The 19565-nt window shown below is 43.0% G+C and overlaps 1 protein-coding gene across 2 annotated transcripts in view; it reads right to left on the bottom strand.

Moving 5' to 3' along the window:
- msraa (methionine sulfoxide reductase Aa) overlaps positions 1-19565 on the bottom strand; it is a 488132-nt gene that overhangs the window by 329763 nt on the left and 138804 nt on the right. For both annotated transcript variants that reach the window (XM_070884418.1, XM_070884417.1), the window contains exon 2: positions 4129-4197. In XM_070884418.1, the coding sequence (XP_070740519.1) occupies positions 4129-4197 (69 nt within the window). The remainder of the gene's footprint in view (positions 1-4128; positions 4198-19565) is intronic.

Genomic DNA, 19565 nt, shown 5'->3' with positions numbered 1-19565 from the left:
CTTCAGAGAATGCCACGCAAATACAAAACCTCACTAACTGTACAACAGAAATAACAGTACAAATAAGAATTCTGGGCTGCATTTGGACACCCTCACCGTGGCACTATGAGCCAGGCATGGAGCTATCATTTTGCCTCTCCTGGAAGAGGGGCAAAATCTTGCACATCAATAAGTGGTAGATCATCTTGGATCACCTGATAAGCATTGACAACACCCCTCAGGTACTGTTTTGTTACACAAGGAAGCTCCAATATCCTGAAGTGGTTGCCAAAGTCTTTTGGTTTTACTGTCTCTCCCTTACCCCTCTGTCTCGCTCTTATAACCACCATGTGGAATTACCTTTGCTTTCACTCTCTGATTCCTCAGTTCTTTGTCCAGTTTTCTCTCTGGTTTTGTTCATTTTCTCCTCTGCTCATTTCTCTTACTGGAGGGTACCACAACCAAACGCAGCATGGCCAGCCGATTGTCAGGAGCCAACTGAACGCATTGACAACTGTCCCAATAGCAGATGAAAAAACAGTAGCACAGCTACACTGTCAATTCACAACTGGATATTATCTTTACCATGCAGCTCTCAGAGTGGGGGCTGGGGGAGCGGGGTGCACCACTGAGAATACTGATAGAACCCACAATGTCTCATGTGAGATCTGCCGAAACATAGACTCCGTTCACACTACACTGATGAAAGCCCTTTATTCTTGCATATTTTCATGATCTTCATGGAGACAATAAGCAAGTACAACCCATCATGACAGACTTACAAAACCACACCTTCAGCTTCCTCTTCTCGTGTTAGCTTACATTTTTGTAACTTTTGGGGCATTTTCTACAATGTGGATTTTATTTGTTTCCATCTCGAGTCACCCTACACTCATGTAGTGACTTTCACAAACTCAAATTTCAGCTCTTTCTGACACATTCAATTTCCCTCAATCTTTTGACTCAAGCTTCCAGTCCAAATAACCACGATGATGTCAGCAACATGCATTAATATAGCATCTTTAATGTAGAGAAACATTCCAAACCGTTTCATAAGGGTGCAAAGAAAAACAGACACCAAGCCAAAGAGAGGGGGATTTAAAAGGAGCCTGGGGTTTATCTTTGCCATCTAGGATGATACTAAAGTTGTGGGTGGGGTCAACTAGGGTTGCCAACTCTGGTTGGAGGTATTTCTGGAGGTTTGATCACATGACCACTCACCTCCAACTACCCTGCCCAGTCAAAAAGCCTATTATCCCCCAATCTTCAAAATGTTTATAACTAATAAACAAAAGTGTTCAAAGAAAATGAAAAAAAAACAGAATTTTGTAATGCCCCTATGGGTAATTTCTCCTGGGTTGCTGACAGCAGTGTCCAGGAGATTCATCTTTAATTCCTGGAGACCCTAGGACAATTCTGGAGAGTTGGTAACCCTACTCTCATCAGAGTGCAAGGCCTGTCGAGCTTGAGGTGGTCAAGCCAAAAGAAGTGATTATGCTTACGTTCATCCTGATGTCCGTTCTCCTCATTTTAGCTCCCTTGAATTATTGGGCTACAATCTGCTTTGGGGAAAAAATATATCTCTCTTAACTCATTGAATTTAGTTACCATCTCTATTGCTCACTAACCTTGAAAATTCCATGGAACTTTTCAACTTTTGTCAAGCAAAAATGAGTCTATCGGCTCCAACTTTCCCCATATTGAAATTAATCCTTAAATCAGATTTGTGATGCAGAAACGGTTATCAATTTAATTTCTCAATGATTCTTTTCCTAAACAATGAGCTTCATGTCTTGTCAGAAATGATTAATAACTACACTTTGTTCCTGAACAGAATTCTGAAAAGAAACACTGGCTTATTCAATAAGGCAATTTATATCAGTGACTGGAATAAATATTCTTTCGACACTTCTACCTGTATGAATATATATAGCATTTAAAATCATAAAATTATAGACTAACTCAAGGGATTAGATACAAAAGGTTAGTGAATTTAAAATCCAATGGAAGCAGTCATTGTACAAATACATTAGCCTCATAACAGTCTCTGCCATGCTGCAATCTCAAGATTTATCTTTTATCTTTTTGTCCTAGTTCAGAAGGTTTTCCTTTTTCCTCTGTTACATCCCTCATCACGGAACATTCCCCAATCGTGAAAGCCATCAGACAAATTGCTCCCATGCAGATGTTGCTGTGGTGCTTGCTGCTACAATGTACACAATAGTGGTCTGTGATATCACGATCTTCAATATTACTCACTTTGCAGAGGTGAACCACCTGACTGTTCCACCCCTTAGCTGTGGGGCAAAAAAAAACAAAAAAGTGAAACCATATTAGGCTTGGGACTAATTTTGTTTTGCCCTAGAGAGATAGTAGTGGTGGGCACTCAATGGATTCAGTTAGCAGTCTAATCCTCCTACAACATGGCATAGGTATGCTAGCGCCTGATGGTTCATTTTCAGTGCATCTAATAACTATTGGTTAGATCTGGAGTGCGCCAATAGTATCTACCCTGATGGTTGGTGCTGAAGTCTAACAAATTACAAAATTTCCCATTCCTTTCCTCAACACTGATCCCCGAGCCAGTTTTGAGGCCTTGATTTATTTCTATTTGACCTCCTTCTGTGTTGTAAACTTCAGTGGTTACACAGTATGTCACTGCTGTACTGGACCATTACTTTTCAATGTGCTTTATGTTCTGTTTATGATTGTTTCAGGTTTTCAAAAAAGAACCTGAAGAGGACAAGGAATAAATTAACATTTTACATGTGGCTCATGATCTCTTCCTAGGTTCTCTGTCCCTCATGAGAATTATAGAAGAGAAAACCATGAATGACCTGGGGTGTCATCAGCCATATGATTTTCACAATCTTTAGCTTCTCAAGCCACATGCAGATATGGCTAATCATGGATGTAAACAGGTTATCTAATTTAAACTATTGCACCTGAATTTGGGTGCAGTCTAAAAGGGCTGCCGATTTGTTATGAGCCCATTTCTCGCTACAGGCGTAGACCAATTTCAACTTCTGGGTTTCCTTGCTTTTTATTGCACACTTTTAGGCTCGTGTGTCTTGACAAGACTGGTTTAAAGTTCACGCAAAGGAAATTGACTCCAAAGTGCAGTTTCAATTACCCATATGCATAGTCCTGCCATTGCCTTCTTGCAAATAACAGTTTAATGGTGTATAGCAGTTAAAATAGACTGGTTACTTATGAAAATTGCAAAAGTTATAGAAACTCATCCTGTGGAGAACTACAGTTGTGAACCTATATCCTACCACTCTGCAATGGGTGTATTGGGGCTATAGTGATGTACACTTGCTGCAGGTTGAACCTCCCTTATCCGGAACTCTCTGGACCTGGCCTGTTCTGGATAAGGGATTTTTCCGGATGAGGTGTGGTCACGTTAAATTGGATGGTACAGGTACTGAGCAAGGGAATCTCAGGGCTGGCTTGGGGCTGGGAGTGCGACAGAGAGATCATGGGGGGGTGGGGGGGGGTGGATCGTGGGGTCAGGCCAGCGATTGCAGGCATCGGCAGCGAGGAAGGACTTCAATTTGTTCATGCTGGAGTTCTGCGCATGCGCCACCCGGTGGCCGGGAATGGTTCTGGACGAGGGATGGTTCCGAATAAGGGAGTTCTGGATAAGGGAGGTTTTCAGCCTGTATTCGTTTTTTTTTAAGCTGTAGACTCAAGACTTCTTTCTAGTGCAAGACATTTCTTAGATTAATTTTAACCTGTGCTGAGGTTGCCAGCTCAAGAATGCAAAGAAGAAATTAGTTATAAACCCTTATTATTACTGCTCTGTTAGTCCCATGCTAGTTCAATTTAATTTTCGGTCAGTGAACTACATTTTTCAATAACCTTAGGTAAAGTAGTAATGATGTGAGTTATGATTATACTTATTCTCGTCATCAATTTATTTTTTTCATAAATATCAAGCACGCACTTTTAAAAAAAAAATTTCCAGAATCAGCACAAGGTTTCTGAAAATAGTTATTTCAGGGGAGATGTAAAGAATCTGTGGCACAAGCACTTCGGAGAAGACAATGCCAAACCTGAGAAACGACCTCTTTGTGTTTAACTCCACAACGGAGTTATCTAATTGGAACATACAGTACCTTACTTTTGCATCCAAGAATAACTTACCAAACATGGCCATCTGTAGTCCTTCAGGGAATGGACCGACTGTCCTATTTCCACTGACATGATGTTTTGCTGAAAAATGTAAGAAACAACACTTTTAAAATAAAGACAGAGAAGTGCAAGCTGCCTGGTTTAATTACAGAAACATCAAGCCAACAATTTAGAGGGAAAAGTGTGGCATTTTAATTTACTGTACCAAGAGAAAATGTGTAGATTTAACTTAACTTCCTTATCCTGTAAATTTGAAGTTACAATAAAATAATCCCCTCGAAAAAGCACAGTATAAGGCTCAAAGTGGTCAAAAAATATTGGGATCGAAATTGCCCCACCCGATAAAGGCGACTCTCCGTGGAGAGGCCGCCATTTTGTACATTGCCCTTCGTGAGCTTTGGAGCGGTGCCCAGAACCGCTCCGCCCGTTTACCCGCCATGGTGTGCACGCGCCGACCCCTTACCAACAGGTGGGGACCCCCTCGGGAAATGGCCGCTTCCCCAGTATTGCCCCGCGGGAGCGGTCCCACCACCGATCGGTGCCCCAACAGCTTTGTGTGTCAGGGGTGCATTCTCTGTGGCATGGCAGCTTGGCCGCCCTAAAAGGTATTTTATCATTTTCCAGCATTATGAGCTGGTTAATGATGTGAATGAGCTGGAACCCTTTTGTGAAATAAAGTTATGTGAATCTGTATATATGTAACTGTAAGAGGTGACAGAATGTTCAATATCACTAAGGTAGGTTGACGTTAGGAATAATCACATGCAAAATGGCCATTTTCAACATAGACAAGGTGGGTTTGTTAAGCAGATGGAACAACAATTTGTATTTATATCCTTTAACGTAGTGAAACATCTCAAGGCGCTCCACAGGAGTATTAGGAGATTAAAAATGACAGCGAGCCGCATAAGGAGAAATTAGGGCAGGCTTGGTCAAAGAGGTAGGTTTTAAGGAGCGTCTTGAAGGAGGAAAGAGAGATAGAGAGGCGGAGAGGTTTAGGCAGGGAGTTCCAGAGCTTGGGGCCTAGGCAACAGAAGGTATAGCCACCAATGGTTAAGCGATTATAATCAGGAATGCTCAAGAGGGCAGATTTAGAGAAGCGCAGACATCTCGGGGGGGGGTGGGGGGGAGGGGGGAGGGGGGTTGAGAGGCTGGAGGAGATTACAGAGCTAGGGAGGGGCGAGGCCATGGAGGGATTTGAAAACAAGGATGAGAAATTTGAAATCGAGGTGTCACTTAACCAGGAGACAATGTAGGTCAGTGAGCACAAGGGTGATGGGTGAGCGGGACTTGGTGCGAGTTGGACACAGGCAGCTGAGTTCTGGATCACCTCTAGTTTACGTAGGGTAGAATGTGGGAGGCCAGCCAGGAGTGCGTTGGAATAGTCAGGTCTAGAGGTAACAAGACATGGATGAGGGCTTCAGCAGCGGACGAGCTGAGGAATGTTTATATGTAGAAAAACATTGCTGAAACTTTATCTTACACTTACAATGGAAAAGGATAATAGGTAAACTTTACCAACACATATTTTGGATTTTTCCCTAACATTTTCCTTTTTTTTTTAAATATACTATGTTATGATGAATCCTGTCAAAGACAACATCCATTTATACAATAGGGCAGCTACAAAACACCTGAACCATTAGAAGAAAGAGTGGAATTTTTGTTTTAAACTAAATACTTAAATGAGAGAATCCAAATCAGAAATGATCCAATTTTGATCAAATTCAAGTATTTTCAAATTAATTTTAATTTTCATTTCAGTTTTGTTGCCTACATACATCAACCAATGTGGTCTAAAAAAACTGGGTAAAGTTCTTCAAACAATTTCAGCGTTGTTTGCTAGCTTTTTAAATTTTGCCTTTGCGAAGGAATTTAAAATGCATCTTACTATTTACTCATATCGACTGCCTTTACATCTAAATAATACATGAAAGGGAATTCTAAACAAAGCTCAGTCATTGAAAGTGGTGCTGGCCCATTTTAAAGAAGTGTTTTGAACGGTTTCCAATTTCTACCAGACTCCTGGGAGCAGGATAACAACATGCAAGTTATAAAAGCCTGCATTTGAAGTGAATCTGCTATTCAGCTCTCTGCTCAATCGTGAGCTGTTCAGAACTGAACGAGTGGGAGGGAACTTTCAACTGAGAAAAGATGAAACTCACCTGTTTGAAATGCTTTTTTCGCAACATTTGGGATACTGAACTAATAGCAGAAATAAGTTTTTAAATAAAAGTTTACTAATTTAAATAGAATTAAACCTTTGAGCTCTCAATGTTTGTGCTTTTCTAATTGTACCTTTTATTTCAAGCTTGACCACTGCACTACAAACAAATCAACTTGCTTTGAAACATCCTCAGGATTTCAAAATGCTTCATAGCCATTGAATTACTTTTAAAGTGTAGTTATAATATTTTATTAGAAAATCTAGCAGTCAGTTTGTGCATAGCAAAGTCTCAAACAGCAATGAGATGAATGACCAGTTAACCTGTCTTCAATGGTGTTGGTTGAGGGATGAATGTTGGCCAGGATATTGGGAGGACTGGTGTTCTTTTACAGACAGGCGTGGCACTCCATTTATCACATCTGAAAGACAGTGACCTAAATATTTGATCGCGCACAAAAACTTTGAGGGCCCAGACTAGCGCAGAAGGCTGATGAACATACGCCAGGAAATGCTAGGTGCACTTGGCAGCCTGCCAGCGAGCTTGCACACAATGGCCGAGAGCATGCAGGAGTCCAGCTCAAACTTGCATCAGGGAATGTTTACACGGCAGAGCATACAGGCAGGGCTGGTCCTTCAGTATAGTGAAGTTTTATAGCGCGTGACCTCAAACCTGGAAACATGCTGCCTAGTGTGCTGCAGAGCTCCTCCTGAATGGTCCAGGCACGCTCGAGCATGCCGATAATCTGCACAACGATATTTCCGGTGGCGATCACGTCGCTCTACAATCTCTCGCCGCTCATTCGCCCTGATCTCACCGCTCCCGCTGTACCTGCCCATGCTCCAATCAGGGACCTGGATTTTGGTGACGCCCTCTTCTCAGCCGTCGCCCTCCTAGACCGGCTCGCGCTGCCTCGCATTGGCAAATGCTCCTTTTATGGCCCCGACCTGCTGCTGATGCTTCCTCGCAGGTCAGAGCATCGCTGTGGGACAGACCTCCACACCTCCGCTCCTTTTATGGCCCCGTGATCGAGGCCCAGGAGAGATATGAGTTTGGGGCCCAGAAGAGGCGCGAGTCCAGGGGCAGCACGGGCCAGCCTACACTGCGAAACGTGTGCACACTAGATCCGTGCAGCAGAGCTGGTCTCCAGTTGTCTTGGTCAATCCTTGCCACTGGACCAAGACCTAGCTCTGTCAAGCCCATGTGGTGGCTGGTGTGCAACTGCCACCACACATTAAAAAAATCCACGCACAGGAATCTACCACCCTTCAACATGTAGTTCAGGTCCTGGAATATTAGGTCCTTCATTGAAACACCTGTGAACTCATCCCTTTTTAGTGGAAGCAAGTCATCCTCAATACAAGGGATCGCCTAAGAAGATGATTTCAGTGGCAGCACAGCTGTCATTGTAGGCATGCTCGGTGTCTGTACCCGAGTGCCTGACAGGAGTCACAAGCCATGTCCGGAGGGGTTTACCCTTGTTGCCAAGTTTCCTGTGTGTGACCTGACAGCGTGGTCGGAATAACAGGTGGTACAGAGGACAGGCGAAGGATGAATGAATCACCACTGCAAAGGAAACTGGGCACAGCCCTCCATGATGCACTGCTTGTGATTGCAACACAAGCTGCAAATTCAGGGAGTGGTTTCCCTTTTTATTGAGAAAGTTGGCAGACTGGTGATGGGGAGCACACAAGGCAGTGTGTGTGTAGTCTATGGTACCTTGGATTCTGGGGAAGCCTGCAATGCGGGTGAAGCTTAATGCACTCTCGGCCTACTTCGCATGGTCCATGGGGAATGCAATGATCGTGCTCCTCCTGGCAGAGAGCCTCAGTCACCTCCCTGATACAGTGGTTCACAGGAAACCGTCTGTCATCTGCCTGCAGCCTGGAACCACCCCATGGCGTAAAAGCGCCACGGTGACTTTGACAGCCACAGAGAGTGCTGCCCATGTCCTAGTTTGAGGTTCCAGTTACAGCTGCAGCGGGTGACACAGTTTGGTAGCCACCTCCTCGGTGAAGCGCAGACACCTCACATATTGTTCCTCGGTGAAGCTGCGGTATGCAAAGTGCTCCCTGAAGACACGCAGTGGATAAGGCCTTCTGCGCAGCGCCCTCCTCCTCCCGCTTCGCTCAGCTGCTCCTGCTCGCTCGTCGTCTTCTCTGCTCCACCTCCTCCTCTAGCCGCAAAGGCAGATCTATCCGACCACCCAAGACTGAAATAAACTCTTTGCAAAGCAGACCGAAGTCGTCCAGCACCAACACAAAGTCAGAATGCACTTATGGAATGCAGAAAATAGGCAACCAAAAAAAAAAAAAATGGCCAGTAGTTAAGAGGACAAAAAGGCAACAAATCTGTATGGAGTGGGTGGCCCATTAAATAGTATGCCTGCAGGGTTTTTCCTGACTGTTGGAGCCATGATTTGCTGGGCAACTTTATCACGTGGCGAGTCGGGCAATGGGGCAGACCAATTTCACTAAAGGATCCGACAAGCAGCATCAGACCCTCAGTTTGATATGTTATAGAGCTTCATGAATAGCTCTGGCACATGCCGTATCCCAATCAAATACCTCTTCACTAGAAATACACTATAATATACCCTTTGCGGCCATTTTACACCTAAAAAACAGGTATCGCACAATATAATTTCTAGGCCAGTGTTTCTGACAATGCAGCATTCCTCAGTAGCACACTGAAGGCTCAGCCTAAATTACAAACTCTAGTCCTGGAGTGGGGTTGAAGCAACAACCTTCTGACTCAGAGGTGAGGAATTCCATCAACTGAGTCAAACTGATAGCAAAGTTGAACCAAGATGACAATATAGCAAACTATTTGGATATTTGTAGTATATGCATTTCAACAAACAAAGCACTTTTAGATTTGCCTCAAATTCTCACCAGAACAGTAAAGTGAATAATGCATCAGAAACCTAACATTTAATGATTGTACTTTTTTTTTAAACTTTACTCATACCCTACATTGCCACCACTTGTCTATCCAAAACCATCCATTTTGAGGTTGGCATTGTATCTATATAAAAGTTGACTACAGGTCTATATAAAGACTACAAAAGAGCTGATCCAAGCCATTGTAGACTAAAATATCCCAGTTCTGATCAGAGCATTTCATTTTCTTAGAAATATGCATTCTGAATTCTGCAATGTCTGTCAACAATCTTTCATAAGCTGCTGCTATAGTATGTTTCCATAATGAATCATCCTGGAAAACCTGGTCAGGAAATATTTTTCTTCAATTAATTGTCCATCATATTAAAAAGTTATGGAGAATTAAATCAATTAACCATTCTGAACGCACATGCACAGGAAGACATACATGTGGAAAGATAGACAACAAAGTTATGTTTTGGGCTACAGAAAAAATCCTTTATTGCAGTTATTTCCTGTATTCTATTGCTCAGCTGGATGCTCAGCTTAATGCACAAACTCTGCAGGGGACTGCAGTAAATTGGATCGAAAACTCAGCTCAAACTGATTGTGGCCAATTATGACACTCTGGACCAAAACTGTGTTTATGGATCATGAGGTGCACTTCAGCCATTTTATTTAATATAAATGGCAGAAACTAGAGGAAGAGTAATTCCCAACCATTAAAAAAATACCTCGTCCGTGTTGTGGCAATTTCACAAGATCCTATGATGATTACATTTATTCTCTGATATTTCACACACCTGGCCCCCTTAACTGGCCACTATGAGCCAGACATGGAACTATCCCTCTTCCTCTCCTGTAAGAGGGGCAAAATCTTCCACATCAATAAGTAGATCATCTTGGATCACATGGGTAAGTATTGACACCATCCCTCAGGTATTGTTTTGTTACACAAGGAAGCTCCAATATCCTGAAATGGTTGCCAAAGCCTCTTGGTTTTACTATCTCTCCCTCACCCCTCTGTCTCACTATTATAATCACCATGTGGAACTAACTAGCTTCGCTTTCTCCCTTTGTGACTTGTGACCATGGTAAATTATTCCTCCTCATCATTCTCAACCTGTCTGCAGTCTTTGACATGGTTGACAACACCATTCTCCTCCAACGCCTCTCCTCCATCGTCCAGCTGGGTGAGGATACCCTCGCCTGGTTCCATTCTCATCTATTGAGTCATTGCCAGAAAATCACCTGCAATGGCTTCTCTTCCCACTCCAGCATCGTTACCTCTGGTGTCCCCCAAGTATCAATCCTTGGCCCCCTCCTATTTCTCATCTACATGCTGCCCTTCAGGGACATCATCTGAAAACACAGCGTCAGTTTCCACATGCGCGTTAATGACACCCAGCTCTACCTCACTACAGCCTCTCTCGAATCCTCCACCGTCTCTAAATTGTCAGACTGCTTGTCTGACATCCAGTTCTGGATGAGCAGAAACATCCTCCAACTAAATATTGGGAAGACCGAATTCATAGTCTTCACTCACTGCCATAAATTCTGTTCCCTAGCCACTGACTCCATCCCTCTCCCCAACATCTGTCTGAGGCTGAACCACACTGTTTGCAACCTTGGTGTCATACGAGATGAGCTTCAGACCAAATATCTGCTCCATCACGAAAACTGCCTATTTCCGGCTCTGTAACAACAGCCTACTCTGCCCCTGTCTCAGCTCATCTGTTGCTGAAGCCCCCATCCATGCCTTTATTACCCCCCAGACTTGACCATTCCAATGCATTCCTGGCTGGCCTCCCACATTCTACCCTCCATAAACTTAAGCTCATCCAAAACTCGGCTGCCAAATCCTAACTCGCACCAAGTCCCAATCACCCATCACCCCTGTACTCGCTAACCTACATTGGCTCGAGGTTGAGCAACGCCTCAATTTTAAAATTCTCATCCTCATTTTCAAATTCCTGCATGGCCGCTCTCCTCCTTATCTCTGTAACCTCCTACAACCCTCAGATAATAGCGCTCCTCCAATTCTGGCCTTTTGCGCATCCCCAATTTTAATCGCTCCACCATTGGTGGTCGTGCCTTCAGCTGCCAAGGCCCTAAGCTCTGGAATTCCCTCCCCAAACTTCTCCAACTCTCTACCTCTATTTACTCCTTTAAGACAATCCTTAAAACCTACCTCTTTGACCAAGTGCCCTAATATCGTCTTGTGGCTCGATGTCAAATTTGATAATGTCCCTGTGAAGCGCCTCGGGACGTTTTACTATGTTATATAAATACAAGTTGTTGTTGTTGACGACGTGATACGCGCATCAATTGCAATACAGGTATGAACATTCCGTGAAAAAACCTTTGTTCCTTTCTTGCATTGGATCAAGTTCAGTCTGGCTAGCATTGGATTGAAAAACAATCTATACTTTCTAAAATTAATATTCTGTAAATATTTAAGTTAACAATGTTTGCCAATAATTTCAGGTAAAGCTTTTTTTTTCCCTCACCAGGCTCTACTGGCTCCCCCTGCCCAAATGAATTAACTTTAAGACTCCTGTCTTCACCTTAAAATCCTTCCATGGTCTCCTCCCTCCAGCCTCCCTGGTCTCATCCTTCCAGCCTCCACTGTCTCCTCCCTCCAGCCTCCACTGTCTCCTCCCTCCAGCCTCCACTGTCTCCTCCCTCCAGCCTCCACTGTCTCCATGATCTCCTGCAGCCGTATGCCCTGCGGACAACCTCACTTTCTCTGAAACCAGCCTATGTCACGTTTTCCCATTTCTTGAACTCTACTATTGGTGGTTACTCCTTCAGCCATTATGCACCAGTCCACTGGAACTTCCTTTTCCTTTGTCACCTCCCTCCCTGTGTTCAAAAGCAATCACTCTGATCACACTTTCAACCTCTCTTTCTCCTTCTTGCTCGGTGTCCTCTTGTGGTCCATCATCCTGTAAAGTGCTCGGAGATCAAAGACTGACCATGAACAGCAATGGAGAAATGTATATCACCGTTGAGAAGATGTGAATCATTCAAATAGTGGGGCTGTGCAAATGTATTTCCAATGAGAGAAAAGATGGGCTAACACAAAAAAAAAAATCCAGCAGGAGATCAAAGCTTTACCAGTAGAAAGCTAGAGGTACCACATTCAATCCAAATCCATGTGTGCTACCCGGAGCTGCTCCCGCTCCACTATCACAGCTTTGCTGGAGGTATGGCGGTACAGGAGCAAATCCTAGGAAATTTCCTGCATTCAGGACTTAACCATTTCACCTATGCAAATGATCTTCATTGACACTCTACACAGATACAAAATAGCTGAAAATGTCAGCGAGTATAAAGGCAAACCCAAAACCAAAGCTTTTGATGTTTCATTGAAAATACTTAGAAAATAATTTATTAAATGTTCTTATGGACACAAAATCCCACAAACAACGAATGAAGCTGTTGATAGATTTATAGGAACAGGAGTATGTTATTCAGCCCTCGAGCCATTCAATTAGAACACGAATGATCTATACCTCAACTGCATTTACCCGTCTTTGCTCCACATCTCTCGATACCCTTATCTAATTTCATGTTCAAAAATTTCAATTGACCCAACATCCACAACCTTTTTGGGGAAAGAGAGTTCCAGATTTCTAATACCCTTTGTGTGAAGTTACATTGTTGCAAAGTGTTTAAAGTTCTCTAAGTGCCAGAAGGCCATATGAAGCAGTCCGGTAGCCCAGTATAAAATGGTCAGGGAAAAACTGAGTTTAAAAGCATGACGACTGATTTTGAAAGATCCAATGACAAAAAAATAGAAAAAATGAACTTGTCTGAGCAGAATTGAGGCGGCCAAATTATTTCATCTGATGGAACATAGAACAAACCCCATCCTTTGTCTCCACTAATTCTGATATATTTACATCTTTTTAATACTTCATAAATATTTTAGAAATGCACTACAATAATATGAGGCAAGTCCTTTAAAGTGTCATAAAACAATCTTGATTCTAAATTCTAATTTGCTGGCTCCACTGTTTGATTATTTTTTTCTTTTTCATACCTTCCTTAAGTTAAGATAATTCATGAATAACATACTCCTGTTCCTATAAATCTATCAACAGCTTCATTCGTTGTTTGGGGGATTTCGTGTCCATAAAAACATTTAATAAATTATTTCTAAGTATTTTCAATGAAACATCAAAAGCTTTGGTTTTGGGTTTGCCTTTATACTCGCTGACATTTTCAGCTATTTTGTATCTGTGTAGCGTGCCAATGAAGATTATTTGCAGCATTCTTTTCATCTGTCTAATTTTAGACTTTACCTCTGGCCTCAATCTACGCAAACACCTCATTCTTCTAATATGACCACAGTTGAAGTGTCCATATCTGTAACTTCAGGTTGGACCAACAAGTCAACACAGTGTCAGAGAAGGTAAACTATTCTCTCCATCATGAGGAATCTGCCGCAGTTGATGAAGACTTAGAAACTTGAAGGGAGCAAGTATCTTAAGTGCATGATCAAGCAACAGAAGGCAATCTTTTCAACTGAAAACTGTCTGGGGGGAAAAAAGTCTACCCAGTTTGTAGCAGAATCCAATCTCCAAAATTTATCAAATAATGGACAATTTTTCCCCCTGAAACCAGCTTATTTCTAATTGTTCTGCATTTTTGGCATCACATGCAGTGCTACAAGATGAGTGCGTAGGCAGTCCTCCTCAAAAGATCCTTACACCAGGGCAGTTGCATCTCCACAAACTAGGATTAATGAATACAAATATAAAGATGACATAAAGTAGTGATTTTGAGCTACTATTACATTTGCAGCAATTTTTCCATCCTTCTAATTTTAGGCTTCAATTTTTTTTCTTTTTGTCATTCCTATTTATATTTTCTACTCCCAATTTTTCCCCCGCAAACTCCCTTTTGCTACGATCCTTAGACACGAATTTGGAGACATCCCGAGCATAAACCTTTGTTGTAATGGTTGTGAATCCCCCTTGAGAACATATTGACAGCTGTGCCCTATGAATGAGGCAGGTCTTTTCCATTGTTTGGCCTTCAATTCCCTGCCTGTGAAAATGATGGCCTCCACTACCATGAAAGTACTCATGGAACAGTTTATTAAATGTCAAGATTTATTTCCGAACATAAAATCCCAACAACCAACAAATGAAATATGGCCTAGGAGCCCATCTAAAAGCTAGTAATAAAATGAGTGACACACTATGGGGAACTTATCAATATAAAATCGGATCTGCAGACAGCAGAGAGCAGAGGCTTCCAGTTGAGGCTGTGCTGGACTTGAATCCAGGTCCCTGAGCTAAAAAGACCACCAAGATTTGATTTCTAAATAATAAGGGAATGGTGAAAAATCTAATCGGTTTGCAAGGACAATAAAAAACAAAACACATTCATAATTTTGTTAAAAATAACAGAGGATATCTTCCCAAACAGGTTTATGATTTCACAATAAATAGAGGAAATCTTCCCCCAATTGAGACTAATGGTTTAGTACACTGGAATCCATTCTTTGATCATAATTCTGTTGTTTAATTACCTGGAGTCAGACATATCATCACTGCACAATAATTTGTTATCTATATACGAGAATGAACTTTTCGACATCACCTGTCCTCTTCTCTGGTGAAAGCAGGTCAATCGAGAATTTGTAATTCTATGATTTCTATTGTATATTTTTTAAATATAAATATATACCCATGGCTGTCAAGTCAAGAGCTTTGCAAGTTTATATGACTATAGAATTCTTCTAGTTGTTTTATAATACTTATTGCAAGTAATTGCCATTTCATAATGGCCAAACATATAAAATACTTACCAGGTCAAAACAATCCCCTAGTTTTGTTCAAATATCTTTTCCACTGCACAAAGTGATTACTAACTTATGAAAACAAAGCCACATTCATTAGGATAATCAAATCACTTACTGTCTAAAAACAATGCAAATCCAACTAGCAGTGGACCATAGTAATGAGCTAGTGCAGAGCACTGAAGGTTAAAATGGGAAGAGGCTCCAGTTCCTTTGTGTTCAATTGTGGATGCAGCGACACATGAAAAGAGCAAAGGACACAACTGACAGTAAGTAATCTGAGCAGAAAATTCAAGCAAATTGCTTTCTTCTTAAGGAAACAATCAGGGCAGCACAGCAGCATCTCAAACACATTTTCTTAAGTCACACTGATAGGTGCATAACAACTCCTAATCGCACATATTATGTTATCATAGAGCTCATTCCAGAATTTTAGGGATTAGGGTTTGATACAAAATGCAAAGAACTATTAAATGAATAAATGCATCACTTTATGCCTGAGGATATTGAAAATAATTAGTGAAAACCTGGTAAGATTATAATATCAGGACAGAATGTGATTGTGATCATATCAGTTACTATACCAAACGGCTAGGGATAAACTGAACTATTCTGAACTTGTGATATAGATCGATTTGGATAAATAATGCAACTAAATCAACTGAACAGTAACAGCCAAGTTATTTTTTCTGCTCACTAAAACTAATGCAGCTTGTGGTAACTACAAGAATGTCGGGAGGAGACAATAACAAACCATAGTGCCAATTATTTTGAAAATGCTAAATCCTGTACAAAGTAAATGAATGTATTGTTTGTGTAATGAAGAATGCTGCTATTTTAAATGTTATGCAGTATAATTGAAAGGGAACTGGGGTGCAGTGGCCAAGCAGACTGGTCTTTCAACTTTGGGACCTGTATTCAAATCCAGCTCTGACTGAGAATGGATGAAATACTCGCTCTCTGTGTCAGATCTGAAATCAGAATGCAAGAAGACTGGCTAGTATGAAAAATGGAAAACATTCACACAGACACAGTTATGTGTGTGCTTCAGAGTTTAAGGTGAAGGCACACTGCTGGGATAGGATAAAGGGGGATATGCTCTGTACATGGCTAAATATATTACACCTGACTTGAAGTGCGAGAGGAATCTAGGATCTGTCCTGTTTTAATTGATAGGAAATTGTATAGTGTATTGCGTCTTTCCATGCCATTTGTAGCAATGCCTAGCAGTATAACAATTAAAAATGCCTCCAGTTGACTGCTTTCTGGAAGATATTTCGGTTAACTTTGTCGTGCAGCGTGATTGTGAGAAAACATAACGGGGGCGAAATTCGGTTACCCCGGTTTGGGGGCGGTAACCGAGGCAAGGCGGGACTTCCTGCACCCGGCGCAGAAGTCCCACCCCGGCCGCAAAATTCCAGTTACCGTCCCTCACAGGAGGTGGAGCACAATGTCGCGCACTCCACTTCCTTTTGGGGCTGGTTCGGGGGCACTACGCGACTGGGTTTGAGAGAGTTACATGTCTCCATGTAGCGGTAACGTGTTTCAACGCCCCTCCCCTTCCACTGAAGGGGACGGATACTGCAAACTTTGCAGGCCCTTTGAAGGCCTCCACTGGGCCACCAGGGCTAAGGGGTGCCGTGGCCGCAGCCCGGCACTGAGACAGAGTGTCGGGCTGCATGATCGTGGCCCGGGCTCCGCAAAAGGAGCGGTGAAGGGTTGGGGGGGGGGGGGGGGGGAGAATAAAAGATGCAGCGTGCGGCAAACGACGCAGCACACTTCCCCTTTAAGGTTTGCCCTGCGATGGGTGACCGGCCCGGCCGCTGACCAATTTCCTCCGGGGGGTGGAATGGGGCTGCCGCAGGGTGAAAAGGGGTCATCGTGCACAGCAATGATATCGCTGGAGGTGCCACGTCCGGGACGCTACTGGTGGGGACGCGGCATTACCGTATGAGCCTCCACCAACTCCAGCGCAATTTCGTGGGAGCTGGTAGCACTCCACCACACACCACCCCCCCACCCACCGGGCGAAAACAGTTTAATGCCCCATTAGTGCCCCCCAGAGGCACTAACGGGAGGCGCAGATCAGGGGAAATTCAGCCCCAACGTGTTAGCTGGTTTGGGACGCCGGTCACTTGCTCATCAAATGGTCAATCTTTTGAATGATCATTTTTTTTTCTCTCCAACCACTTTGATTATATTGAAGGAAGTGTGAAAGACTTTAAAATACGTCAGGTAGATGTTTTCTCAACCTAATGTTTACAATGTGATGTTGGGAGTCATGAGGGTCCGAAGAATACAGGCAAGAGGTACTTTGATCAGGAGGTCAGCCAACTATCTCGATGTCCAATCCAATTATGCCTCATGAAGCCATTAATTGGGTACGCAAGACCTGAATGAACCTCATTATTCAATCAAGCTAGCACCATGTTCATGATGCTCCAATGTGTCTTTGATGCTGGTTTCAATTGACAGCTCCGTATCCAGAGGCCTTGCAGGCTGAAAATAAATAGGACAGCTGCTGATTGTTGCTTTGGTTCACTAGGTTGAGCTACATGTCTATGTCACTGCAGCAAGATGGAACGCCACGTAAAATTATCAAAGGATGCTAAGAATACTGGACCAGAAAAGACATTGTGATCTATCTGGCCAGCCCAGATCCCGAGGAAATATCATATCCTATAATGTCTCTTGTACCTGTCTATCACATTTCTCACCAGGTACTTTTACAGCTCTCTGAAATATGCTGATAAAATCAGCCACACTGCCTCTCTTGCAGTCCATTCCATACATTCACAATTCTGCATAAAGCAATTAAATCTAATCTGTCTCTTCACTCTCTGTTCTACATTTGAGGCTATACCCTCTTGTTAATTTGTGACTGTATTAAGCATATTGATGTTTATTTTGTCTATGTTATTTAGGATCTAGACATTACCTCTGAGCCCTCTCTTCTGTAATGTAAATATTCCATCTTCTGCAAGATCATCTTGTTAATCAGATATATAATCCCAGCCATCACTTAGTTGTCCTTCTCTGCAACCTCTCTAGTACCTGAATGTCTGATCAGAAGTGTAAACAGTATTCCAGGTGGGGCTGAAGGATTATACTGTGCAAACTGAGAATTACTTACTAAGATCTGTGCTCTATTTCTCTAGCCATACAACCCAGGTATTTTCCCTCTTTTCTGTTGCTGCACAATCAGCATCCCAGTATCCCAAATCTTTCTCCTTGGTCATGTCCTGTAGGATATTACCATTTAGCTTATATGGTCGCGGTTTACTAACCTTTCCCAATCTCTCATGAATTAAATAGCATCTTCCAATTGTCATCCCAAGCACCTCCCCCCACCCACCCCCAAACTACCTGGGCCCTTCTGTATTTGATCAGCTTATTCTTGGTTGTTTGCAGTCCCGCCCTGTTAGTATCATCTAAAAACCTGGAGAGTTTTGTTTTAGTCCCCATTTCCAAATCATTTATGTACATTGTAAACTGCACCAGCCCCAACACTGATCTTTGATGCGCCCCACTAGTTAATTCCTTCCACACCAATCCAGCTCCATGTACAGCCACTCTTTGCTGCTTCTTTTTGTCGATTATCAATCCATTTTACAATAGATGCCAGTGTTCAGTTCACATCTCATGATATTATGAAGCATGTAAATAAATAAACAATGTGATGGCTATGGTCCCCGACAACTTTCCAGCTGTAGTCATGAAGATCTGTGCACCACCATTAGTCGTCTTCCCCACTCCCTGCAAGCTACTCCAATGGAGCTATGACAAATGGTATTTACACGATATGTGGAAAATTGACCGGATACCTCCTATCCACAAAGAGGACGAATCTAGTCTGGCCAATTACTGTCCTAGCAATCTCCTCTCAATCATCACCATGGAAATGGTGATGATTGAGAGTAGAAGGTGTCATGTATGTAACCATCATGCAACGGTAATCTTCATGTAACTGTAACCTTCATGCAACTCCTGTACACTGTACTTATACCCTAGAAATGCACACCCTGACTACAGGGGGTGAACTTGTGGGAGACACTCCACACCTGGGTTTCCAGGTATAAAAGAGGAGGTCCCACCCAGGGTTAGCACTCCTTGATCCTGGGAATAAAGGTTAAGGTCACGTAGTGACTGTGTTTGCAGTACATGCCTCGTGTGAGTTTGTAGTACGGTACAGGACCACCACATTTGGCGACGAGAAACAGGAATCACCGAACCATGAGGATGGCCACCGGTAGCACAGGGGAACGTTACTGTATGGGTGAGGACTGGGACGACTTCGTGGAAAGACTCCAGCAGAGCTTTGTCACGAAGGACTGGCTGGGAGCGACAGCGGCTGACAAGCGGAGGGTGCATCTACTGACCAGCTGCGGACCACAGACGTATGCGCTGATGAAAGAAAGACCTGCTCGCACCCCAAAAGCCAGCGGACAAGTCCTTTGAAGAGCTCAGTCAGCTGATGAGTGAGCATCTCAAGCCGGCGAGTAGCATACACATGGCCCGGCACCGGTTTTACACACACCGTCGTCTGGAGGGACAATACATCTCGGACTTCGTTGCGGACCTGCGGCG

The sequence above is a fragment of the Pristiophorus japonicus genome, chromosome 7 (assembly GCF_044704955.1).
Source record: "Pristiophorus japonicus isolate sPriJap1 chromosome 7, sPriJap1.hap1, whole genome shotgun sequence".
NCBI classification, from domain to species: domain Eukaryota; kingdom Metazoa; phylum Chordata; class Chondrichthyes; family Pristiophoridae; genus Pristiophorus; species Pristiophorus japonicus.
This window is presented reverse-complemented; position numbering and strand designations above follow the sequence as displayed.